This window comes from Gymnodraco acuticeps, unplaced genomic scaffold (genome assembly GCF_902827175.1).
Source record: "Gymnodraco acuticeps unplaced genomic scaffold, fGymAcu1.1, whole genome shotgun sequence".
Classification (NCBI taxonomy): domain Eukaryota; kingdom Metazoa; phylum Chordata; class Actinopteri; order Perciformes; family Bathydraconidae; genus Gymnodraco; species Gymnodraco acuticeps.
In genome coordinates, this window is record NW_022990334.1 from 747,387 (window position 1) to 775,386 (window position 28,000).

At 41.3% G+C, this 28,000-nt stretch overlaps 1 protein-coding gene across 2 annotated transcripts; it reads left to right on the plus strand.

Moving 5' to 3' along the window:
• The first annotated feature begins 122 nt into the window (after positions 1-122).
• Positions 123-26,796, plus strand: polr1d (RNA polymerase I and III subunit D). 2 transcript variants are annotated; one of them, XM_034223221.1, is made up of 5 exons: positions 123-267; positions 846-943; positions 2,199-2,275; positions 13,642-13,724; positions 25,933-26,796. In XM_034223221.1, exons 1-5 carry the CDS (start codon positions 229-231, stop codon positions 26,002-26,004), a joined length of 369 nt encoding a protein of 122 aa, XP_034079112.1. In that variant the 5' UTR covers positions 123-228; the 3' UTR covers positions 26,005-26,796. The 2 variants fall into 2 exon arrangements, with proteins under 2 accessions (XP_034079112.1, XP_034079113.1); XM_034223222.1 differs by lacking the exon at positions 25,933-26,796 and adding an exon at positions 22,734-23,050 and having other exon boundaries at positions 210-267.
• The last annotated feature ends 1,204 nt before the right edge of the window (positions 26,797-28,000 follow it).

The window sequence follows — 28,000 nt, forward strand, 5'->3', positions numbered from 1 at the left end:
TTGAGCACAACACTGTGCATCTTTATCTATTCATTAAAGTTATATTTCTGAATATAAGATGCAATGCTATAATCTTGTCTGTGTTTGCTACTCCTAAACTTTGAAAAATATAGACAAATGAAAAAACAAACACCTTTAGATGTACAAATCCCCTTTCCCACCTGTTGCCTGTCAGACAGTAATGAGGTAACTCTCTCTTTATTGACGCACATAACCGGAATATGAAGCATGGCTGCTGAAGGCGAAAAGAAACCAGTGCTGGAGATGGTAAGAAGGAATAATGCCTTATGATTTATGGCATTGTATACAGCTACACGTATTTGTTAGCGTTAACCTCTGCCTGTAAGAAAACATTGAACTAAAAAATCTATGGATAGCATTTCGCCCGTAAACGCCTCACGTGGGTAGCTACAGGAGCTAGCAGCAAATAAACAGTTATTACACCTTAAAAGTCTAACTCCTTTAAATCTGTTCCATCTAATGCAACATTTGTTGTGGACGGATACCATCAGTGGCATTATTAAAGCTAAGCTACGGTTACCTGAAACGTAAATAACTGTACTTACTTTACATTTGCTAACACTCCATATCCGACTCAGAATTTCTCCACTAGGGGGCAGTATTGAAGCCTTTATAAATACAGTGTGGTTGAAACGGACATGTGCGTTGCCTCAGTTTCTTAGAATACTGTGGTCAACATGTGTAACTGATGCTTATCCATGTGCATATGTGAAATAATAAATACTCTATGTATTGGCAATGCATAGTAGCTCCATCTGCAACATCTGGATGGAGTCCATGGTTCAGTTTTGAGTGTGATGTGATAATGATATGTTGTGTTTTAGGTCCAGGCTGATGGAGGTGATGAGGGATGTGTGACATTTGTGCTACATAATGAAGATCATACCCTGGGAAACTCCCTCAGATATATGATCATGAAGACGTAAGTGTTGTTCTTCAGACTCAGCATGTTGTGGTCACTGGTTCGACCTTTATGACATCTAGCCCCTGAAATCCCATGGGGCTTCAAAAGAACAAAGATTGTGGCTGACTCATTTGAGTATTTTGCGACTTCCAGGTTATTTTGACAGTTGATCATTACGATATTTCAAAGGGACTTTTTTAAGACGTAGTTTTAAGTGAGGTTGTATGACGTACTTATTAATAGTCAGTGTACTACTACCTGCAATAGATGTTTGTCTACAAGTTCCTAGTTTGAAGTACCAGCACAGAAGAAAAGCAATATACTGTGCAGCAGAAAAACCTATTTTAGCCAACTATAAACTTCACTGTAGGCTATATTTAAGAAATGTAAGCCACCTCACTCCATTGATGAAAACAGTCATTTTAATGCACAGAACTACGACTGCTGTCAGTTTTGTTGTGTTATTGTTTGCCTTTGGTTTATTAAACCAAATATTTTTACTATGCCCTAATGTTTTTAAGGTTTTCAATAATGTAATTTGAATTGACTTGTTGTGGAAAAATGCTATCAAAAAATGGCCTTGCCCTACCTTTTAAAACACCAATTTCACACAATAACTCAAACAAACAAATTGATTAAAGCTCAGGAGGCAAAGCTGATTTAATCAATCCAATGAGCAATTACAAATTAAATGTAGACGGTGAAGTTGTGTAATGAAAAACTTGGGTCACGGGTTCCTCAACAATGCAATATGAATACAAACATGACATAAAACAAAGGAAAACAAACAATCAGGTATCATGTGATGTCGGCGGGATATCAAATTGTCAATGGGCAATAATCCCCCATTGAGGCAACAAGACTGTGGCATCAGTTTTTACATATTGATATATGATGTAAAAGTGCCTTGAATTGTCGGAATACCAAAATGGTGCTATATTAATGATATTTCATTCGCATGTTTTACCATTACCCCCATCCACAGTAGTATATTATTTAGCTTCTTGCGGGTCTGTTTCTCCAAACTGGGGGCGTGCCGACCTTCATCTGGAAAATGACCTCATACAACCCCACTTTGAAAAGTCCAAACTATCCATCTAAGTGTGTATGTGCTTCCACTGTGGTCCCAATGTTTTGTTCTTAGTTAGTCAACGTCAGCTGGGATGACTTGATCGTGGAAAATTGTAATAGCGTCAACACCCTTCCACCCAATCTAAGAAAAAAATTGATAATAACCTCAGATCATGTTTCCAATTTCCTTTTTTTCCATCAGTGTGGATGTGGATTTTTGTGGCTACACCATCACCCATCCGTCTGAGAGCAAGATCAACTTTCGCATTCAGACACGAGGTAAGAGACATTACTAAACCCCCGCCACTTCATCTTCTTTTTCCTCTCCTTACCTATGGGCTCAGAACAGTCTCGTAATACACACATGCACACAGAAGGATTCACACTTGTATTTCCGGATCCACACTTGTGTTTTTCAATGCACACACAAATGTGTTCCGTTTCATATACATGTAAATAAAATCCAAATACAGAAAAAAGTTTTACATATGTATTTTTGATCCTCACATATTTGTTTTCCGTTTAAATCCTGCAAACACAAACAGCTTTCTGTGCACGGATCGCTGTGCATTCGTGTGTGGGTTTTTTGAGACTCCCCTGACGGTCAGCCGATTCGTACTTTTACATTACATTGCATTTAGCTGACGCTTTTATCCAAAGCGACTTACAATAAGTACATTCGACCAGGAAGACACAAACTTGAAGAAAACAGAATCATAAAGTACATCAGGTTTCATAGAGCCAAACATTTCAAGTGCTACTCAACTGGCTATAGATAAGCCAGTCCTTTATTAGTATATAAGTGCAACTTATATACTTGTAATTTGTTCTATCTATAGCCAATCAGATGTCTCCTCAATTCTAAGCCAATCACATGAGCGCGCCCCCACGGGGGTATGATTTATTGCGTTCATGACACTTCATATACGCATTTTGCGCTGTCCGGTCAGCTCGCTAAACAGAAGGCGGAGCATCAGGTGATCATGCAGAGCTGCGTGTCTCCGTCAGACTCAGCAGCTGATCTGATCTCTCTCTCGCGTCCGGTTATACTTCACTCGCGTTTGTTACCTTTTTACTAACGGTATCTCGGCACCGAAACCGTAGTTTCGGTTACACACCGGTGGTTTCTGACTTGGCTCGTTGTCAGCCGGTATCCAGCTGCCCAGACATTTCGAGGGGAAAAAGGATGCAAACGGGGCGTTCGGGTGCCGTGGGAAGAACCTCCGTTTATTCACGTTCTTCAGACTAATCAGTTACATTGACACTGTATTGCATACATACAGACTAGTTACTTTTCCCGTTCTGTCCACTTTCTCTATACTTTCGTCTCTCTCTTCATAACTCCGCACTTGGCCATCACATTTTACACACACACACACACACACACACACACACACACACACACACACACCAAAAACCCACGACCCCTTGCGGCTGCTACTCTTAAAGTGACAGGCCAAGCCTGTAACACGTTTGTGTCCATATCGATCAGATCCAGCTCTCCTGATCGGCCTTTATAGAGAGCACCGATCAAACTATTAAGAGTGAATATCGGCCGATAATGACCGGCGGGGCTCGGGGGGAGCCCCGCCGGTCATTATCTAGCACTGGCTTCGTAGTGCACTGATCGATTAGGCTAAGCTAGCCTGTAGCTGCTCCCTCCACACTCACAACAACTTCATACAGACATAGGCTACATAAAGCAGCTGTATTCGCTATACAGGAAACACACATTTAAAACGGTTTTGCCTGCCGTTTTTGTGTACACAAGCATTCATCAATGGTTCGGAAATTGGCGCTGTACTGAGAGTGGAGGTGTCCTGAGATTAGCTCCTGCAGGCAGGCTCCATGGACCTGTCAGCTCCGGACTGCGCAAAATGCGTACATGAAGCGCTACGTCATCAACGCAAGAAATCTACCCTCGTGGGGGTGCGCTCATGTGATTGGCTTAGAATTTAGGAGACATCTGATTGGCTATAGATAGAAAAAATTACAAGTACGAATCGGCTGACCGTCAGGGGAGTCTCAAAAAACCCACACACGAATGCACAGCGATCCGTGCACAGAAAGCGGTTTGTGTTTGCAGGATTTAAACGGAAAACAAATATGTGAGGATCAAAAATACACATGTAAAACTTTTTTCTGTATTTGGATTTTATTTACATGTATATGAAACGGAACACATTTGTGTGTGCATTGAAAAACACAAGTGTGGATCCGGAAATACAAGTGTGAATCCTTCTGTGTGCATGGGTGTATTATGAGACTGTTCTGAGCCCATACTTACCATCTGTTACGTTTATGTAAGCATACATGCGCAGGTCAGTTTTCAGGCTGTTGCAGAGTAAACATACTGATTGGAGTCTGGTGCTTCCACTTTGTCTGCTCAGACTAACAGGAAAGCTCAGCGGCTGACTTAACACAGATGCACAGACTCTTGTTATTGTCAACAGAAAGCTAACCACTTGCCTTGTTGCACTAAAAACTGTAATCCGCTTTAAGCAACAATTCTGTTCTAAGATTTAGTTGTTGAACTTAGATTCAGGAGGTCAGGGGGCTTCAGTACATCAAGACTCAATAACCTTTCACTGGTCCACTGTGCGTTCTATATTTATTCGTTCTTTCTTCTGTATTGATTACACCCACCCCCTCACCATAACCACAATGAAATGGGTTTGTGGACTCCATGTCATTTTGGAGAAGATGGCCATGACTGCAAAAAGCAGTTATTTTTATAACTTTGTTTAAAGTTTTTTTAATTAGCAATTAGATGACAAGTTACTCAAGCGAAGAGTGATGTGTACAAATCTCGTGCTAAGCTTAAAGGTGGGGTAGGTAAGTTTCAGAAACCGGCTCGAGATACACTTTTTGTTATATTCCATGGAATGCTCTTAACATCCCGATAGCAATGAATATCTTAAGGCGAGACACGGCAGGCAAAAACATTGTTTTTCAAGTACTGGTAAATTTTGAGATTTTGTGCTATTTTGATTCTATAACATGTTTTCTTTCAGGCTTTTGGAAGGAAAACGTACAAAATACACATTTAAGTATTTATTTTACTATAGTTTGTCTATTTGCGTCTGTAGATTTATCCTACATTCACCAAAAGTTAGCATTCTAACGTAACATAAAATACCTCGACCGCTGTGTGCACCATGTCAACAGAGGTATCGCTGGAAAGCTCCGTCTCTCCTGCACAATCTCATCGGATCCAAATATGGTCATTTCCTTTGTATCAGCAACCAATCGTGAAAGCACAAAGGGGTCTTAAACCAAGAAACAAAATCTCATTGGCTGGTGTCAATTTCTGACAACGTGATTCGTTCAGATGCGTCACGTGGTGTGCTAAAACACTTCCTGGTTAGCTTTCAGCTAGAAATTGAAATCTCAAAATGGCAAAAAGAACGGCGAAAAAAAAGTTCACAGAGAAGACGACAACAATTGTCACTTGCACGAAGCAAGGTTATACAAAAAACAAATGAACATCACCCCGAACATGAGATACCTTCACGGAGTGCGTCGATGCGCAAGCTGTCATCCAAAGAACAGGAGGGTTTAGCTAGCGCCTCACTGCAATCTTTAAAGGTCGTTTTCTCAAAATTAGTTTTTTCTAATACTCTGAGTTCGAAATTTCAACTTCAGTAGCACGTAGAGACACCAAACCTTCCAGTTATATTCCTATCAATATTATGAAGGCTTTTACAGAAGGGTTTGTTCATATATCATTCATAGCCTGAATTATACAACATTGTATACCTAAAAACATGGCGAAAATTGATATTATAGGGCTGTTGACAGTATTTTCTGATTTATGGAGTGATAAAAAGAGATATCCAAAATCCCTTCTGTAAATGCCTTAGATCAGGGGTGCCCAACCAGTCGATCGCGATCGACCGGTCGATCGCGGGGAGATTCCCAGTCGATCGCGAGATTCCCAGTCGATCGCGAGATGTGTCTAAAAATAGAACAACAATATTCTGTTTTATCGTTAATGTCGTATAACATAATCTTCCTGTGCCAGAATAATGCACTTGAACGCATCAAAGCTTTGTGATTGGCCGGCGTGACCCCACTGTGTCGGGGCGTGGCTGGTGGGCAGTGGGCAGTATTTTGCTGACGTTGTCCGTGTCAACAGGAGTGACAGAGTCCGCACACACACAAGACCGCAATTATGGCAGAAGCAAAAGAGCCCAAAATATATCATTTTCACTCCGAGTGGGAGGATGATTATTTGTATCTATTCCAATTCAAACTCCATCTGTCATCTGCAATGCGAGCGTGGCTTTATCGAAGAAGGGTAATTTAGGAGCGGCATTTTCAAAACAGTGCACAAACGCTACGAGACGGAACTCCCTCCTAATTCTGCCCTACGCTCCCAAAAGGGGAGGGGCCTGAAATGACAGGTAAATGCACAGCAGTCCATTTTCACCAGGCCCAACAACAAGAGCAAGGCTGCTACCATAGCATCTTATCGTGTCAGTCACGTTCTTGCGAAACACATGAAGTCTTTCAAAGATGGCGAAGTTGTGAAATAAGTATTCCTGGAGGCTGCCGATGCGCTTTTGGGGGACAGTAAACAACAACAATAACAGTAGCATTTCAACAGGTTTTTGATATAATAAAAACTCAAGTTAGATACCGTTATTAATCAGCTGTGGGTTTATTTTGTTTGAACTTAGTCATTATAATTATTGTACAAAATGGTATAAGAATGCAAACTTAAATTGATTATAGTCTATTATCAATTCAGGTTAAGAAACTGTTGCTTGCATCCTATTTTAAAGGCATTTATTTTTATACTCTACTAAAATGCAACAAAAAAGGGTTTGATTCTATTAATGTTGTCTTTTGTATTGCACTGTTGCAGCAGATTCCTGTGTAGCTTCAGATCTGAGTTGTCTTATTAGTAAGCCTCATTTATACTTTTGAAGCAACACTATTTCTATATAATGGCAAAGAAAGGGTTCAGAGTCTTTTCTTTTATTCCTGTGTCATATGTGGCAGCACTGTTCAATGTTTCTTGAAAACATTACCCACTGTAGTGACGTGTGAATAAACTCCAACTCTGTATCAACAACACTGTTGTGTAACTTCAGTTAAATACTTGTATGTGTGTAGATTAGAAAGAGCCGAGGTAAGATAAAGGATCTGCAGTATTTTATGGCGTATTAATCGCACAAAGGTCAGTTTTATACAAGTAGAAGTGTGTATTTATCTGGTAGCAGGCTGTCAGTAATGGCTACGCCTCTCTATTTGGACTGGTAGATCTCGGCAGACTGGCAACTTTAAAAGTAGCTCTCGGTTCAAAAAATGTTGGGCACCCCTGCCTTAGATACTAATATGACTACAAAATGAAACAAGAATTTTGAACCTGGCTTTATCCAAAGTTCAGATTTAGATTCCTGAAATGTGTTAAAATATGTGCATATTTAATGAGATAATGGTTAATTTGCATATTTAAACAAGCTATTTCAGAAAACTTGTAATACAAAAAACAATTACCTTATTGTAAGTAATTAACTGGAGAAATTTCAAGCTGATACCTTTAAGTTAAAAAAATTACCCTATTCACCTGGGGTGTCTCACCATAAGTGCTTTGACAAAAAATCCATACAAAAATGTCATCTGTGGAAGCCGTAATACTGTAAAAAGCACAACCAATTGTGGATTGCCGCCCTGTCTGTCAGCCTTCCATCTCGTGCACGCACAAATGTATCTCGTGCCCTCATTGGGCGTGCATTGCGCGTTCATGTATGTTGGAGGAGGTGCTCTGTAAGGAAGTCTGAAGGAAGGGGTGGATTCTTTTCGGCTGTGTACTTTCAAATTTTAGTGCACTCGAGCCGGTTTCTGAAACTTACCTACCCCACCTTTAATCAACATCAAAGCAACAGCAGTGTTTCTTTGTACTTTTGTGACCTCAGCTGCTGTGTTTTTAATTTTATTTAAATGTCACATATTTCCAAAATAGACATTAATCAATGCAGCAATTTGATAAATTAAAACGCAGAAATCACACCTTCTTGACGGAATTTCTACTGGAAATAATTATTTTTCAATACTTTTAAAATATCATTTTTTTGGTTTTGGTTATTTACTCGATAACAGTAACGTCTTTCTTCCTTCAATGCGATTTGCAAAGTAGTGCTTACTAGGGCTGAACGATTAATCGATTTTAAATCGAAATTGCGATTTTAAATGATGCGATTATCAAATCGCAAAGCCTGCGATTTTTTAAAACTTTTTTTTTACTATTTTTTTTATTGTGTGTCAGTCATCCACACCAATCAGAAGTGCTGTGCTCCACATGTACCAGCCATTGTTAATCAATCAGAAGTGGCCCATGATAGAAGGTGATATTTTTGAAAGTGCCTGCCCTTTCCAAATGGCTTCCAATGGAGCTTTCCTAGATGGTTTGGTGAAACAAACCATCTGAGTCAGGTAAGTAATGCTCCATCACATGTTTCTATTAAAGGGTGAATCTTAAACTGAAGCTTGACTTTAAAGCAACCCAACGGAAGTTTCATGTAAGTTTAGTTCTTTCATTCGTAGCTCAGGCTGCGGGGGTGCTAGAGACGGGAGTACGTTGATACGACCTTCCTAGCCGGAGTTATGGCCGCATTTTACAATAAACTTCCGTTGGGTCGCTTAAAAATAAATATCGCAATTCGAATCGCAATATTTGTCAGAAAAATCGCAATTAGATTTTTTCCCCAAAATCGTGCAGCCCTAGTGCTTACTCACAGCAGAGTTCCCGTTAGAATATTTATTTGCCGGTCAAAATGTCTTAAATCTTCTGCACAAAATTAGAAAAGTGCCGGTCAAAGGTCTTCTTTGTTATTTATTGAGCTTTAAAACAAATTGATATGATTCGAATATATATATATATATATATATTCGAATATCGAATCATATATATTAGTGCTGTCAAAATTATCGCGTTAACGGCAGTAATTAATTTTTTGAATTAATTGCGTTAAAATATTTAACGCATTTAACGCATGTGCAGAATGGCCCGCCCCATACGTGCCAGGAGTGGCAGCGCCAGGGTATGGCTGGGGTAGGCTACACCCATACCAAGAAATGGCTTAGCCCCACCATGAAAAATGATGTTAAAGTAAGCAAAATAAAGTCTGCCAACTCGCGCGGAGTAAATTGCACAGACAGCAGTTAGTAAGATTGATTTCAGTAGCCACGGTTTTGAAAACTTTTGTCACGTAGTGATCGTCTTCTCAATAGAACATCTTTGATAACGGCGTGGTGATGTTGCAGGAAGTCCCGACGGAGAATACTTTTGCTGTAGTACAGGTAACACAACACATAACTGGTACGCAGGTTATGTGCGTAATCTGAAATGCGTACCGTCACTTGTGTCACAAAGCGCATTTGCGTACCGACGTACTTGTGAAGCTTTTCCAGAAGGCGGTTAGATCACCGGACGACAGAGTCGGTCTCCGTGTGCACAGACAGGGCTGCTGTTAACGTCGGTCTGTACAACGGAATTGTGCCAAAACTACGCCCAACCGGCTGCGGAGGGAGACTCCCCCCCCTTCACTGGAGAACTGCGCTAAAACAGCTGATCACAACGTTCACACTCTGTGGTCACAAAGTACTCCACTAGCCGCCGCCGCCCCCCCCCCCTCTGTCGACTTTCCTGAAGTACTCCCCCTTTGATAGAAATCAACACGTAATGAATTAAGACCCCACGGTTTGATGATTGATAGGTGTGTGGGTTGTCTTTCATTTTGACACGCAGAAAAATGTTATAATAAACATAGATACTGTATGTTAAATGGATATATCCGCCTTCTTTCATTTAATTTCCATTCCCACAACAATATACATAAATAAATGGCATATTTTGGACATAGTTCGAATGGTGATTAATCATGATTAATTAATTTTTAAGCTGTGATTAATCTGATTAAAAATTGTAATCGTTTGACAGCCCTAATATATATATATTAGGGCTGTCAAGTTAACGCGTTAATAACGCGTTAACGCAAAAAAGAATTAACACCACTAATTATTTTAACGCGATTAACGCATGTGTATTTTTTGTACTCGGCCGCCCCGTAGTTTCAGAGCGCATCGAGTTTAAAATACCATCTACAAGCTGATGCTGACAGCCCCGCTCCTGCCGCCCGCTTGCTGCAGACCACACTTCCACGCTCACCGGCAGGCACCGACTGGCCATCGGGAGGACCGGGAGGGTGTGTGTATGTGTGGCGCGAGGGAGCGACCTTACGTGTATTGCTGTTGTTAGCATCTGGTGCTAGCTAGCTGCGCTAACGGATATAAGGAGCTGTTTCAATGAAAGCAGAGGAGCGACATTTCGCCACAACTGCGCCGAGCACTTGACTTTATGCAGGAAGCCAGACAGTGGGACATTGCACGAAAAGTCAGCACACTCAGCATGGATAGTGCAACATGATTGCAGCGTCCAGGCAGCTCCCGTTCGAGCATATGCCTTGAGTTGCACACCGGTTGCACATAGCTCCAACGATCCATCACACACACACACACGCACACTTTGTATTGTATTATTGTATGAGAGAGGTTCCAGGTTGAATTGAGGCGAATATTTTTAATGTTCAGAGGTTGTTGTGTTTAATATTCATTAGAATATTTGTCATTGTTCAAATGATAATAAACATTAGCATAAAGCATATTTCTCCACTCATATGTTGATAAGAGTATTAAAAACTTGAAAAATATTCCTCTAAGGTACATTTAGAACAGATACAAAATGTGCGATTAATTTGCGATTAATCGCAATTAACTATGGACAATCATGCGATTAAATATTTTAATCGACTGACAGCCCTAATATATATATATATATATATATATATATATATATATATATATATAAAAAAAAAACTAATTATAGTAGATTAACTACATTATTCAAAAGTGTACAGTAATTTACAATAACAAGGGAATAATAAACGGAGCGCTCTCTCCTTCTCCTGACAGCCCGCCAGTATCATGCAGCTCGCGGATCAGTAATGAGTGACTGGACAGTAAAACTAAACATATCTATAACTAATTTAGGTAGTTTGAGAGGCAGAGGAGGGGACTCGAGTCACATGACTTGACTCGAGTCGCATATTTTTGGACTTGAGACTTGCTTGACTAACATTGATAAAAGACTTGACTTTGACTTGTTATTCATGACTTGAGACTTGACTTAAGCTTGAGACAGATGACATGAAAGGACTTGACTTTTTAAAATTAAATATTTGCGTTTGTTTTTGTATTGAGATATTAGATTTCGTTTTTTCGAAAAATGTGATTGGGTGATTATAGCGCCGTGCGCGCAAACCTGGCAACCCACTAGACGGCAGGAGTGTCAGTTAACATGGCAGTGGCTAGCGTTACTCCACAAATAGTCAAGTTTGGATTCAAGGATTATGTTGTCGATGACGCTAATAACAAGAGAACAGTGGTATGCAGGGTCTACAGCATAAAGTTCAGTGACACGTAGTGTTGCACGGTGTACCGATACTTGAAAGGTACTGCGATACCCTGCCGTTAAAAACGTTACGATTCCTCCGTTTCATTAGTATCGGTACTTTAAGAATGACGGGGGAAAGTACTCCGGTGAGAAAGTGCTGTTTTAATAAGAGCCGTGTGTTCAGCGCTCTGCTTCCACTCCCTGCACTGCAGCCGTGCCTGCAGTCCCGCCCCTCTCTCAAGCACGCTCTAAGTCCCTCCCCTCTCTCAAGCACGCGCTAGCTGCCAGAGCATGTGAGAAAACAGGGAGCAAGTGGCTGCAAGTGGGAGTGCAACTGCCGCTGCGCCTCGGCTTGTTGACAAAAAAGACGCCAGCAGCAACATTTGGAAGTATTTGAGCACGAGGCCTGTCTGTTAGACATGTTTTAGATCCCTGCAAACCAAGGGAGCCAACACATCAAACTTGGCCAGGCACCTCGTCGACCGGCATCCAGAGCTGTTTAAAGAATTTAAAGACAGACAGGTTAGCGAATGTGATAGATAACATAATTACATCATGCTCAAGCCCTCAAATCTAATCGAAAAATAATCGGAATCGCGATTCTTGACTTGGTATCGAAACCAAAATGTTGGTATCGTGACAACACTAGTGACACGACCACCACAACATCCAACTTAATTCGTATAAAAAAAAAAAACCCACAGAGAAAGGTGCGTGAATGTGTTGTGTTAGCTAGAAAGCTAACGCTAAGTTTAAGCTATGTTCAAATCGATTAAGCATTGCAAAGAGAACAAATTAAATGATATCTATGTAGGTGCTGACGCTGTTGGCGGTTCTAGTGTTAACATACATTTAAATTAAATATGTGTAATGGCAAATGCCATATATGATTTTCTTACCTGGAATTCTGCCTTTTTGATTAAGTCCTAGCTATATTGTCTGCAGTTCTAGGGTTAATATGAATCTAATCTAATATGATTGTCATCGGTCTAAATTAGATTTCAAATGATTAACTGTGTATGTAATGAAGATCATAGTGTGGGTTGAATCCATTTTCATAACCACTGTCTTTTAACTGATTTAAATGCGGAAACTGGGCTTATTCATCAGAATTTTGACTTGACTTGCTTGACCTGAACAATGACTTGACTTGCTTGACCCTTGTAGGTCAAGACTTGAGACTTGCTCATGACTCGCACATGTAGGACTTACTCCCACCTCTGTTGAGAGGTAATTCAAATAGCTACGTGTGATATTCTAACCTGAAGTGTGTTTTGCTCCGATCACCACTGCATGTGATTATGCAGAGCTGCGTGTCGACTTGTCAGCAGCAGCTGATCTCTCTCTCCCATCAGATTAGACTTCACTCGCATTTATGTCCATATCGATCAGATCTAGCTAGTTCTAGCTAATGATAGGACTACCTGCTTATTAAAAGACACCTAAACAAGAAGCGTCGCTATGCAACCGGGTGAGGCCACAAAGTATAGCGCAGCATTATGCATTTGTTTACATGCCCACCGGAACCCCGAGACATTACCAACAGATCAACGCACAATCAACCCATACAGGACATCTCTTTCTCCACATTAAGTGTTAGACATTAGAATTGACTATTCTTGTCTGTCACATACTCTTTTGTTTGTCACATACTATTCTTGTCTGTCACATAAGTGGCGCAACTGATGCTGTATTGCGCTAAAGAGAAATTATTTTGACCAGACATTTTTACCGGAGAGATTTAGATTTGCCGGTCTTCAGCATATTTTACCGGTCATAGTCCAGTAATTACCGGTTAACGGGAACTCTGACTCACAGATGTCAATGCTTCTTGGAAATTGTGGATGCACGTGACGTTGATTAAACATGTCATCTGTTTTGATTAGTGAACAAGAGAGAACAGTATCCCATGCTGTAAACTGCAGATGGCTTGTAGGACATTTGGTGAAACTGGACCCCGAACAGCATCCTGCTCCTGCGTCATTTCCTGATTTTTCTAGCATGGCTGTATATATATGATTCGTGACTGTAAAGTACTGCATGTGGTCTCACACAGCTGATTAAGATGCAGAGTAAAGCTGTAGGTCCTGGAGAGGGGTGACCGGTGGAGTGCGTGCTGTGGTTGATTTTGTTGTTATTTGTAATGGTGGTGGTTTTCTTCAGAGGACTCTTCTGTGTGTTTCAGGGGGGGTCCCAGCCACAGAGCCGCTGCGGAGGGGCCTGAGGGATCTCACTGAAGTTTCTCAACATGTTCTCAACACATTTCAGGTAAGCCTGTTCATCCATCACCAGACTCACTGAGAGAAACCCACCAGCAGTGGTTAGGTGTACGGCCCTTTTTATTCTTTTCCGTTTTCCATGTCCTGTAGTGTGTTATATAGGTATTTTTTGCATAAAATCCCTGTGTTCCCTCCAGAGGATGTTTCAGTCTCACACATCCATGTCTCTCCCCCCCCCCCCCCCCCCCCCCCCCCTCTGCCTGAAGCGCCTTCATTGGACTCCTTTTTTTATTTACTAAACCTAGTGACATCACTCTGTAACACTTGCACTTCTTTTGGCCAGCGCTCCAACATATTATACGTGATAGGCTAAGGGGCGGGACATCTCTAAGTGGTTGACCAATCACAACAGAGGTGCTGCAGCACAGGCAGTATGAGAAAAATAAAGAGCTTTTTGAACATTAAAACATAGAGACATGCAGGCCCGGTTCTACGGGGGTACATAAGGGTGCATTGCACCTTCAGTTGAGTCGTTATGCACCCTCATTTGAAAAAATGAAACGTGAAAAATATTACATATATAATAATAGTAGTAATAATAATAAGAAGAATTGAGTTGAAATAAAATAAATTGTAATTGTGGTTAACCCTCCGGTATCACTGTGGACGTTTTTGTCCTTATGGGTCATGTTTCACTTTTCATTTTGCAATAACTTTGGTTTCCTTGGTGCAAATGGCCTGATTTTTTGTAACAAGGCTAATTTCTCGATCTATTTTGGAATTCCAATTTCAAATCGGTCTTTAATTCACTGTGTAACAAATCGACTACGCAAATTAGTCATTCGAGACAAAAATGTCCACTGCAAAAGACTTTGATAAAAACATTATATTAAAAGGTTTTTTTCACAAATTTTTGGTTTCAATCTTTAAAGCAACTTCCGCCCTAATAGAAAATACCAAAAATGTAATCATTTTCAGGATTTTAACCCTTTAAATGCCATTTTGAATACATGAAACCGCTGTTTTTTTTCATGATGAAAACAGAAAATGAGTTATTTTCCCAAAAATACATATCTGGGGACTGGCTCTTTTTTTTTTATAACAGTCTTGGATATGTCAAAGATTAGCAACAAAATAGATTTTTTTGCATTATTAGTTTTTGCACAAAATCAGATTGAACAAAAAAAGTTACAAATTAGTCATTCAGGACAAACATGTCCACTTCCAAAAACTGCTCTAAAATGACAACAGATTCATATTTTTTCAAACTTTTTGGGGTTAAATCTTTCAATCAACTTCAGTCCTGATCAAAAATACCAAATGTTAACTTATGTTCAGGATTTTAACCCTTTAACTGCCAGTTTGAAAACATGAATTTGCGTTTTCTATGAAAAACATGCACAAAAAGGCAGTTATTTTCCATATAATAAATGTTGGGGGGGTCGGCTTTTTTTTTTTTTTACAGTCTTGGCTATGTCAAAGATTAGCAACAACATTGATTTTGGTTGATTATTAGTTTTTGCACAGAATCAGATTAAACAAAAAACTCACACATTAGCCAATCGCGGACAAAAATGTCCCATCCACTCCCATTATAACCACATCTTTTGATCTCTCCGCCATACCGGTATACAATCATGCATTTTGTAATGTCAGGGTTTTATATTGGAGGAAAATAGTTCAATTTGTCCTTTTTACTGTATATGACCAGATGTGACATTTTACCATTGAATTACATGCTTGTCATTTCTTGGTTTATTTGCCTGTTGTATAATGGGGCCCTGGGAGCCATTGGAATACATGTATGCAACTAATATGATGTTGGTATGGATGTGGAAGAGTGGTATCAGCTGAGAAATGTGTGTGTGTGTGTGTGTGTGTGTATATGAATGTACAGTGTGTGTACAGAGACAACAATATACAGTTGATTTGGTTTACAGCAAGTCGCAGTTTTCGCCTCATATCTTTCTTTCTCTCTCTCTTTCTCTCACTCCCTCATTTCCAAACTCAGACACACTCTTACATATTAAACCTCCTTATACCTTGTATGTGTGTGAGTGATTGTGTGTGAGAATGAGACAGGACTAAGTGTGCTCTCATGAAGTTTTTCTTTTCATTTGTGCTGTTTCATGTGTCTTTGAGGTAAACAGATGTATGATCTTGACCCAGCTTGACCTCGATGTTTTGAATTGTTTGAACTTCAAAGTCCTTTGATAATGTCAAACAGACATACACAGCCATACATACACTCCTTGAAGTAAATAAAAACACCTGGCAGCAAAGCCAAAGCTTCAAATATGTGTAGTTTGGCTGGATGGTCATTTCATTCCTGTGATACGCAACAAGCAGTAAGATGAAGAGGAGCTTCTCTGTGGGACAAGAGGTCTCATGCAGCCCGTAATTTCAGCTGCAGGACTCATCCTCTGAAACAGAAACACCCTGAGAAGGAGAATCTGGTGTGAATCTGAACTGTGCTTGAAAGGAGTCAGCACAAAGATAAAACACTTTTTTGCCAAACATGAGAAGGAGAATCTGATGTGGAGTTTGTAGTGGAGTCTGATCCTTCTTCGTCTGACCCTTCCCCTGAAAGTGGAGAGGACACAGAGGATCCCATCCTGTAGCTGCGCTACATTCCTCTGCACTATCCTATCCGGAGGATCGTGTCCATCGTGGCAGTGGGTGGACATCAAAACATTTTCAAATCTGATTTCCCTCTCATGAGGAAACGCTGCGCTACATTCCTGCTGCCAGAGGTTTGGTTTCAGGGCCCACGCGTTATGCCATTACGAGTGGCATAAATAATAATTCATGACGTGGAATCCTTCTTTGATTTATTCTTTACCCCTGAGTAGGGCTGTGCAATTAATCGTATTTTAATCGCGATTACGATTATGGCTTGCGACGATTATGAAAACAGCATAATTGACAAAATACGATTATTTTGCTGGGTGCGCTTTCGCCCCTCCCTAAAAGCCCACTCGGCCACGTGGGAGTGACATGTGTTGTGAGTGTTCAGCGCGAGCGAAGATGTCAGAACAAGAGCAGCAACTCGTTAATAATAAGGGTCAAACTATTTCCACTATTTGCAAGTACTTTGGCTTTCAGGAGTCCGACGTGGAGCAAAATAAAGTACAGTGCAGGATTTGTTACCAGGTTGTGTTGGCACCACACGCTAACACAACCAATCTCTTTAATCATCTGAAATACAACCACAAAGTGCAATACGACCGGGCAGTAATACAACAAAAAGCAGATGCCCACTCGACTTCATCCACCACATCATCACAGTCATCGATTCAGGACGCATTGTACAGAGCAACGGCCTACGCGACGAGCTCGCAGAGACACATAGATATTACAGGTGCCATTACATTTCACATCGCTAAAGATATGTGCCCAGTTACCACTGTTAGCAACCAGGGCTTTAAGCAACTTGTCAACACGTTGGACAAGCGTTACGCGATGCCGTCTCGGTATTATTTCAGCAGGTCTGCGCTGCCTGCACTATATGACAAATGCCGTGGGGAAGTTGAGAGAGATGTGGCTTCAGCTGACTACTTTGCTACCACAACAGACCTATGGTCTAGCCCAGGGGTGCCCAACCAGTCGATCGCGAGATGTGTCTAAAAATAGAACACCAATATTCTGTTTTATCGTTAATGTCCTGTAACATAATCTTCCTGTGCCAGAATAATGCACTTGAACGCATCAAAGCTTTGTGATTGGCCGGCGTCACCCCATGTGTCGGGGCGTGGCTGAGGGTCTTCAGTACAGGTGGCAATATCGTCACCTGCCTGCGCTCATCTCTGAAACCAGACCATGTCAACAGGCTGGTGTTTCTTGCAAAACATCTTTAAGAGATGACATGAGCAGTCCTACCAGCATTTGCCATGGTGGCCTAAACATTTTTATTTGGTCTTAAATTGTAGTTCAACATTTATTTCCTGTTACTTCTGGACCATGACGGTTGGCCAGCCTTCAACGTTTAACTGAGTGGAATATGTTGATTATGTTTTACCAAAATGTTGGCTATATGTTAAGGAGTTTTCAGTAGGTTGTGACAGTGCACTGCATCATATTTGATTTAATTTATTTTGGTCTAATTTATTTTTATTTATCATATTAATAATCTATGTTTAGTATGGTTTTGGAAGTGCGCTCAACATATTTGTTGATCTTGTTTATTGGTAAAATATTATTTGTTTTAAAGTTCAATAAATGGTCAATGAATAATCGTCAAAATAATCGTGATATCAATTATTGACCCAAATAATCGTGATTATGATTTTTGCCATAATCGCACAGCCCTACCCCTGAGATCATCAGCAGTATTGTCGACATGACACACCTGCATGGGGGACGTTCGGTGGCAAACTGGAGGGATGTTGATGCCACAGATGTTTGAGCAAACATTGGATAGGATAGTGCAGAGGAATGTAGCGCAGCTACGGGATGGGATCCTCTGTGTCCTCTCCACTTTCAGGGGAAGGGTCAGACGAAGAACGATCAGACTCCACCACAAGCATCTGATCATTTCTCTAAGCATGGCTTCACGTGGCGGCGCAACGAATATTCTTGTTACTCCTGGGGCAATCTCTGGTGCTATCATCAGGGCTGCACATAACTGGTGCGCAGGTGCGCATGTGCACCTCGGCCAAAAAAAGAGCACCGGGTAATTTGAAAAAAGGCGCATTTGCGTATCAACATTGAGAGAGAAGGGAGAAGAGAAGAGAGAGAGAGAGAGAGAGAGAGAGAAAGATATTTGCGAGTTGCATATGAACTCAGGGCCGGCCCGTCGCACTGGCGTTGATTTTCGCCTAGGGCGCCAGATCTGTGGAGGTGCTGCGCTGGTACAAACATTTTTGACCATTGGTGCTCATCCTAATTTTCGGCCTTGATGTAACAACATTCATAATTAAGTAAATGTAACACCCTTTTCACCCCGGTTACACGTTTCATTTGCCCTGTACGATGGGCGCTGTAAGTGATGAAAATGGGGGATGTTGGCTTATCTGGCGCCCGCAGCTCACAGCCAAAGTGCGAGTGAGCGAGGGAGAGAGGGAGGGTGCACCGCCCGGTACCGGCGCTGTTGTTATTAGAATCTGGTGCTAGCTGCTCTAACGGATATAAGAAGAAGATGTTTCTACAATAATGTGGAGGGAGAGTCCTCTCCAGTCAGACCGAGAGACTGATAACTACAGCTCAGTGAGGTAAAGGACTCCGAGTGTTTAGATAGTTAACTTTAGTCTAAGTTCAAACAGTTTGGTCACAATTTATGTAAACACATATTTTCAAGGCACTCCTTTATAATTATTGGGATAAACAGGTTTGAAATCATTCCAATGTATATATACTATAGGACAGTAACCAAACATATCCTTTTAAAACTGGATTTTCGACCCAAAACCAGCTGTTGACTTGTGGATGCAAGCAGCTAATCGCAGACTCAACCAGAGAGAAAGTAGTAGGCCTACATCATCAGCTACCATGTCTGACAGAGAGGAAGACAGTGAGGAGAACAGTCAGGAGGGTAGTGATGACAGCTTGTAGGATTACTGGTCGTGCTAATGTTGTCTTGTGTTCGCCTCTGCATGTGTGTTCTGTGTTCACCTCTGTGTGTTCTGTGCCGTGTGTCTGACAAATAAAGACCGGTTTATTTATTTCATTTTAAGGATGAGCACCAAGCAACATCTCCAGGTGCTCCTTTGAGAACCAGGGCAAAAAAATTATGTGCACCCCTGGCTATCATCCCCTTTGTGGTGTGATTGAGGAGGGGATCACTAAGCACTTTAGTGAACATCAGGCTTTTTCCATCTAAATCAGGCATGGGCAAACTAAGGCCCGCGGGCCATATACAGCCCGTTGGCCTTTTGAATCCGGCTCGCCGAATATTGAACAAAATTGTCCAAATTATAGTAAAGACCGCATTCATTTTTGCCTTTTTCCTGCAATACCCAGCATTTCAGTTGATCCCACTAGATGGCGCACTCTAGACACAATTGACCTTTGCTGGAGTCTGGTCTATTCTCTCAGCTGGCCCCACTTGGCAACCCAGCAAGATCGGCGAGTACAAGTTGTAACAAGCAGCGCTGAGCAAAGTGACCAGAACGCGACCACACACTTATAAAAACACTTATATAAAGTCAGGCAACACTAACCAGGCTTAGTGTGATTCTGTTCATTTGACCTTACTTTAATAACCATCCGTTCACTGTTATTGACCATTGTGAAGAGGCAGACGTTTTCCTGTTTTGTATTATTGCAAATATCGGATGGAATCAATACATGGGCTACATGTGGCCATCACAAGTAAAATCATAACGAAAACTATGCCGGTAAAATATGCGTGTAGAAAACGGCTTATGCCACAATATGATAGCAACAAGTAGTCAAGATAGTCTGATTAGCTAACATCGCAGTAGAATGCCAGAGAAACGTTCATAACAGCGTTGTGATGCCAAACAGCTTTCAGACTAAAACACATTCACTGATGGGGATGGGGGATATTTATCAGCTGCTTGTGTGACAGTCAGACAGTGAACACTTTACAGCGGCCGCTGCCGCGAGTTAGCGGGAGAATAACCTCCGGTAGACGAGCAGCACTGCAGCGGGCGGTAATGCAGCTGAACCACATTAATAAACAATGCACCATGGCACTCTGGAGAAAGGTACAAGGTTGGAGAAGTAGTTCTTTAATTTAATCTGGCTTCGTATAATTAAAAACTACCCGACGCAGTCCTCTATTGATGTTGTTGTGAGCGGTGTTGCGGAGAAAATCAGCGACGTAAAAGGCTGTGTGGGTCATAAGAAGGCACGTAAACGGTTACGTCATGACGTAAACGATGACGCAATAATTCACCTTTGAACCTAATTCACCTTTGACCCTGCATCTGTAACAATGAGTGGACCAAAGAAAAGAAAAGTCAACATTGAGTGCCGAGTGTATAATGAGGAGTGGACAGCTAAATATTTTTTCACAGATCTGCTACTGGCCCGGCCCGTCTGTCAAATTTAAAACTCATAGTGGCCCCCGAGCCGAAAAGTTTGCCCACCCCTGATCTAAATGGTTTTGTAGTCCTTCATACATCTCAACCTGATCACCATCTTGTTGTTCCTCAGCAGTTCCTCTGCAGCTCCTCAACCTCCTCAGCAAAGGACCTCATCGATTCCTCTGTATCAACGTGGGATTCGGGGCAGAATTGTTCCTTCTTCTCTGCCCCCATCTGATAAATGAACTGTTTGGCAAAAAAGTGTTTTATCCTTGTGCTGACTCCTTTCAAGCACAGTTCAGGCATATCCACACCAGATTCTCCTTCTCAGGGTGTTTCTGTTTCAGAGGATGAGTCCTGCAGCTGAAGTTACGGGCTGCATGAGACCTCTTGTCCCACAGAGAAGCTCCTCTTCATCTTACTGCTTGTTGCGTATCACAGGAATGAAATGACCATCCAGCCAAACTACACATATTTGAAGCTTTGGCTTTGCTGCCAGGTGTTTTTATTTACTTCAAGGAGTATATGTATGGCTGTGTATGTCTGTTTGCTAAAGAGACATTATCAAAGGACTTTGAAGTTCCAAACAATTCAAAACATCGAGGTCAAGCTGGGTCAAGATCATACATCTGTTTACCTCAAAGACACATGAAACAGCACAAATGAAAAACAAAACGCCATGAGAGCACACTTACTCCCGTCTCATTCTCACACACAATCACTCACACACATACAAGGTATAAGGAGGTTTAATATGTAAGAGTGTGTATGAGTTTGGGAATGAGGGAGTGAGAGAAAGAGAGAGAGAGAAAGAAAGATATGAGGTGAAAACTGCGACTTGCTGTAAACCAAATCTCCTGTATATTGTTGTATCTGTACACACACTGTACATCCAGACACACACACACACACACACACACACACACACACACACACACACATTTCTCAGCTGATACACTCTTCCACATCCATACCAACACACCTTCATCATATTAGTTGCATACATGTATTCCCATGGCTGGCAGGGCCCCATTATACAACAGGCAAAGAAACCAAGAAATGACAAGCATGTTATTCAATGGTAAAATGTCACATCTGGTTTTTACAGTAAAAAGGACAAATGTAACTATTTTCCTCCAATATAAAACCCTGACATTACAAAATGCATGATTTTATACCGGTATGGCGGAGAGATCAAAAGATGTGGTTATAATGGGAGTGGATGGGGAAAAAAATGTACAGATTGAAACAAAAAAAGTTGTGAAAAAACCCATTTAATATAATGTTTTTATCAAAGTCTTTTACAGTGGACATTTTTGTCTCGAATGACTAATTTGCGTAGTCCAATCGAATGATACCAGAGGGTTAAATAACATTGTCTGCTGCATTTATTTAGTCAATTTAAACGGTAAGTAACGTTATTATGTCAGGTGTGCGTGACCTGTGCCGCTCGCGTTCGTCATTTGCAAAGTGCTTACACAGCAGTCAATGATGGACATCAGAAAATGGTTAAAACAACCAGCCCTAATCGCCAGCAGTAACACTGCATCTACTGCAGATAATAACAGTTCAGATCATGGGGACATTACGTTACCCGCGGCCACTGTCGTGGACACTAACGCCCGACTCGCCGGCTTTGCCCGCCTCGCCCATGGAGGCGTAGCAGCCGCAGCCGTCTTCATTGCCTCAAACACCGCCACCCCTCAGCGGCCCGCAAGTGCCAGAGGACCTCGGCAAAACAGAGCCTGCCCAGGTATATTTAAAAAAGTACCCCAAACGTCGCATCGCGTCCGGTGTGAACGTAGCATTAGTGATTCAAAAGGCTTGTGTACTGAGCAGAGAACCAGTGACCCAGTGACTCTGAGCCCCCCCCCCCCCTACAGAGGAGGACCAAAGAAAAGCAAACCCTAATTGTCCACACGTGGTACAATAATATTTCCATGTGGGATACAGGAAGAAACCCTGGGCTGTTTGGCTCGCCCTGGATAGTAGTCCTTTAATGAAATTAAGTTGCTCTCCGTGCCATGTCAACTCCAATTCTGACTGCCTTCTATTTTATGTTGTTCCAGGCACGAGTTGACGAGTTCAAGGAAAGGCAGGAGCAGCCCATGGACTGAAGAGCATCACATGTGGAGGGCTATTAAGATGTCAGACAGTTTTCGACAAACAAACCGGAAAGAAACGTGTTACCATGATCTCAAAACATTTTATGTTCGGGGAGCCCTTTGATCATATCACTTTCAAACATTTGTACAGTTTTCTTTTTTCGTATTATGTTGGGATTGATGTATCATAAATGTTTATGATGCATTTGTTTCAGTCCTGTGTTGATCAATCCTAGACTTTTGAAGCGATTAGCGAATAAAAATACATATAACTGAGTCAACGAAGCACATTTTCTTTCCAAAATCCTGCCCTTTGACTTGAGATGGAATCATTATTTTCATATCCACTCTTGTAACAATGTTTGAAGGACGTCCAAACCTTAAGTGCTCTTCAAGCCGTGTTTGTGGAGGAAAGGAGTGGAAGCTAGAATGTCCTTATTAGCAGAGGAATGTGCTGCGAGAGACTACATACGGTGCAAACAGGCGGGAGAAATTAGAGTATCAATAATGAGGTTAAAGTTATTTTTGAGGTTAATCATATCCAGTTAGTCACATGTTCATGCAGCTCTATCTCAAGACAATCAAAATGTCAGCACAATGCGCAACTATGAAGGACCCTTTTATTAAAAAAAAACTAAGCACTTTGGGATTGTTAGGATCTGATATTTTGACATTTTGAAAAAAAAAGGCATGTAGCATTTTTACAGACATCAAAAGATCAGAACCATGTTATCAAAGAGCGTATTAGTCTTTGATAATGCATTTCCAGATATATAAATTGCCTAAATGTTGCAAAAGACTACTAGGTAGAATGTCATGTGATAAATTCCTGGTCCAAACACTTTAAATGTCACGTATTGTAATGTATTTCAACAATATATTATAGGTCTCAGGTATATAGAAAACATGTCTGAACATTTTTGCTCAAAATCCCAAACAGATCATGCATTTAAGCATACCATAAACCCCTCTGTTTCAGCCCTGTTTCAGACGTGCTGATTCTGTGTCTGTAGCCTTAAATGCAAATGAGCTGCTACTGGCCACGCCCCTTTGCGGACGTGTTTCTGTCTCTCCGCCCCCCACCCAAGTAGCTACATGGTAATGGTGAACACTGCGGAAGAGAAGCGTTTCACAGTGTCCACCGGCAAACTCAGAGGTGCCAGATTATTGCAGCCTAAAACAGCACAGCGTCTAAACTTCTTAGACATCCTGCTGAAACCGGTAGCCAAAAATACACAGAGGTGCTGCGGGAGGGGATTCCGGGAAGAGGGTGGGCGGGGCTTACCGCGGTTGGTTTGTTGCTAATGCCGTACGACCACAAATGACGTCAAATATGAACGTTTAGGTCTCTTATGAACCGAAACCTTGCCCATTTTCTTTAGAGGATTTCACAAACCTGGATCAGGAGGGAAAGAGATGGAACCTTTTTTGCTGAAACTTTCTGAGTATCTTAACACACAGGGTAGACATACTGTATATATGAATACCATACATTTAAAAAGTGTATTTCGCATTATAGGGGTCCTTTTTAAAAGAGTCATAAAAGTTAAATTTCATTTTTGCTAACCATACTGGTGCTTTTTATTATAATCAATCCAACTTTCATTTGCAAGGGCAAAATGGGTTACATCCTCTTTAACTGTGAAACTTTCAACGATGATGGGCTCACACATCCAAAGTTGGTTTAAAAAATGATTTAATATCATCTTTCTTTAATGTGGCAGCACTATTCAAACCGAACGCTGCATAAAAGGGAAATTCCCCAAACTCTTCACATGTCCGAAACCACATGAAGGTTGAGCACAACACTTTGAATATTGTTTGTGCAGAGAAGAATGTATCCGCAGTGACAAGGAGGCTGCTGTGCATAAATGGTTCTTATAGCAAACAATCATTTTCAGTGTAGTTTAATGTGGTTTTGTTTCAAAATGTCGCACAAACATAAAGTGCGGTTTTAAGACATGAAGTCCTCGCTCATACAACGTTTTATTCCAAACACATTATGGTGACATTTTAATCATACTAATTTCTTTGTTTATTTATTATATGTCGGCCTGTGTGGTTTTACAGATGATTCTCCCTCAAGAGCAACTCATTAAGGTTCAATGTCAGGTTCAATGTCAACGTTACAGAGAAAACTATTCAGCAATACTGGAGAGAATCAGTTTTCTCTGTAACGTTGAGATTGAACCTGACATTGAACCTTAATGAGTTGCTCTTGAGGCAAATAAGAAAACAAAGTTACCTCTAATAAAATAAGTCTTGTGGAATCATCAGCTGTTTCCAATAAAAAAAACTGTACGGTACTACTTTATTAAAAATGTACAAAAGATCTCTGACATTCAGGCGTTATCTCTGTAAACTCACTCTGTGGAACTGGCTCTTCTAATGTGAAGTGCAATCATTGTAAATCAGGAAACACCATGTAACGGTAATTTGTAACACATTTGACACGGTGTCTTTTCCTGATCTTTCCCTGAAATCAGATGTTAACCAAATGTAACTTCTCCTCAAGGAAAACACCAAAGACATGAAGCCTGTGACATAGCATTCAACCTTTGACAGGCTGTTAATAACTCACATGATTGTTTGTATTCATTCCTGTCTAAAGTGCACTGCTCTCTTACCACAGCTGTACGCTGACTCTAAAGGGGAAGTAAGGGAACATTTGAACATTTGTAATACTCTTATATAACAATGATAGTTGATACATTGGCAGGAAAGGGCCACATAAACGTCTCATAGTATCCTTGGAAAGACAAGTTGACAAGAGTCATGTTTACATTTAGTATCACTCAACCAAACACATTGGCAGGAGGACTCAAAGAAGGATTGTCTGGCGTTTGTAGTCACAACTGTTTTCAAATACAAGGCAAGGCAATTTTATAGCACATTTCAACAAAAGGCAATTCAAAGTGCTTTACAAAAAAGAAAGACATTAAGAGCATTAAGAAATAGCGCAGCTGAAACACATTATAAAATGGCATTTAAAAACAGTCATTAAAAAGCAAAGATCATAAAATAAACAGAAATAAATCGTATATAAAAAATACATGAATACAAGTTATAGTGCATTGTGAGATGTGAATAGTTCAATTAAAAGCAGCGACATAAACGAAAGTCTTCAGCCTGGATTTAATCAAATTGCCCATAACTGTATTAGGTTACCATCAAATCCATCACAGACCCCCTATGGACCCCATGCAGTTCGCCTACAGAGCCAACAGGTCTGTAGATGATGCTGTCAACATGGCCCTTCACTTCCTCCTCCAGCACCTGGACACAGCAGGAACCTACTCATCTCTGGTGGGGACGAGTCTGCCTACAGGTGGGAGATGGACCATCTGGTGACCTGGTGCAGGGACAACCACCTGGAGCTCAACGCTCTCAAGACTGAAGATGGTTGTGGACTTTAGAAAGAACGCAGCCCCATCACTCTGTGTGACTCCCCAGTAACTGCTGTGGAGTCTTTCCGCTTCCTGGGCACCATCATCGCCCAGGACCTCAAATGGGAGCAGAACATCTGCTCCCTCATCAAAAAAGCCCAGCAGAGGAAGTTCTTCCTGAGGCAGCTGAAGAAATGCAACCTACCCAAGAAGAAGATGGTGAACTTCTACACCTCCATCATCGAGTCCATCCTCACCTCCTCCATCACCATCTGGTACACTGCAGCCACAGCCAAGGATAAGGGCCTGCAATCTGACATCCTTCCACGACCTGCACGCCTCCAGAACCCTGAGGCGGGCAGGGAAGATAGTGGCCGACCCCTCCCACCCTGGACACAAACTGTTCACCCCCCTCCCCTCTGGCAAGAGGCTGCGCTCCATCAGGACCAAAACCTCTCGCCACCAGAACAGTTTTTTCCCCTCTGCTACCGGCCTCATCAACATCAGGCCCCCCACTGACACTTGACCTCAGCCACATCATAGACTCTAGGCTTGTTTGAGACAAGCGAGACCTGCGCAGTTGCGATCAACGTCTTGCTAGTGCGTTGCATGATGGTTAGTCATTTTGTCCGACTTGCTCTGGAGGCTCGCCTACATGAGACGTTGAAATCTCGCGGGACAAAGACGCCCGCAGCCTTGAGAGCGAGGCGGCGCAGGTCCTCTCCACGGGCTGCGGAAGCGAAATGCTTGATGGGAAACGACTCGCTGGTATTTCGAGCTGAGCGCTCATTGGTGGGTTTTACCCCGTGCTGGTGATGAAACTCTCCAAGTTTGTTGTTGTTTTGTGTCAGTTTTACGTCGCCACATCCATTCCCATTTTTCATCATTGTTCCACAATGTTTATCATCATGAAATGAATATCTATATATTTTATACTATACTTGCACTGCTTACCGTTTTCATACTTTATCTTAGCATATTCATACACACTGTTCATACTGCTCACAGGCTGATATATAGTGTATTCATACCCCTCACTGTTTATTCATCATTCAATTCATTCTATATTTTATTCTGTCTATTGTGTTAATTACTTTTCACTTCACTGCTTGTTGCACCTGGTTAGAAGCTAAACTGCATTTCGTTGTCTCAGTACCTGTAATATGTGCAATAACAATAAAGTTGAATCTAATCTTGAGCATGAACAAATGTATTTACTTAGTACATATCTGACACTAACGATTAAACACATGTGTGCATTCTTTATAAATGCAAACCGAGTCAAGCCGACTCCGGAGGTCGCGGTATGCACCTTAAAGTTGTTTGCAATCCGCCAAAAAACCGAGAGAAGAAGAAGACGAAGCCGATCGGCTATTCTCGTCTACTTTCGAGGCGAGCCGCAACGCGTCTCAAACAAGCCTATATGCATTACATTATTGCACACAATGTACAACATTATTTTGTATTACAGTTGATTTGTATTCCATATTGTATTCCTATCATTCCATTACAATGTAAATGTTATATTTTACTATATATTTTTATTATTTTTTACATTTTCCTAGTTCTCTACCTGTGTTTTTAATTATTGTTTTTATGCACCACGACACCAGTCAAATTCCTCGTACATGTAAACCTACCTGGTAATAAACCTGTTTCTGATTCTGAGGTTAGTTGAAAGCAATAATAATGAGTTGAACTAAATCTTTTTTATTTAAACTTAAAGGTGGGGTAGGTAATTTTGGAGAAACCAGCTCGAGTGCGCAAGAATTTGAAAATACACAACCGGGAAAAATCTGCCACTTCCTTACAGAGCCCCTCCTCCAACACACACTAACGCGCACA

Coding starts and splice junctions, on each gene's coding strand:
- polr1d (XM_034223221.1), top strand. CDS start 229: ATGGCTGCTGAAGGCGAAAAGAAACCAGTGCTGGAGATG. Junction 268..845: donor AGAAACCAGTGCTGGAGATG/GTAAGAAGGAAT, acceptor GTTGTGTTTTAG/GTCCAGGCTGATGGAGGTGA. Junction 2,276..13,641: donor CTTTCGCATTCAGACACGAG/GTAAGAGACATT, acceptor TGTGTGTTTCAG/GGGGGGTCCCAGCCACAGAG.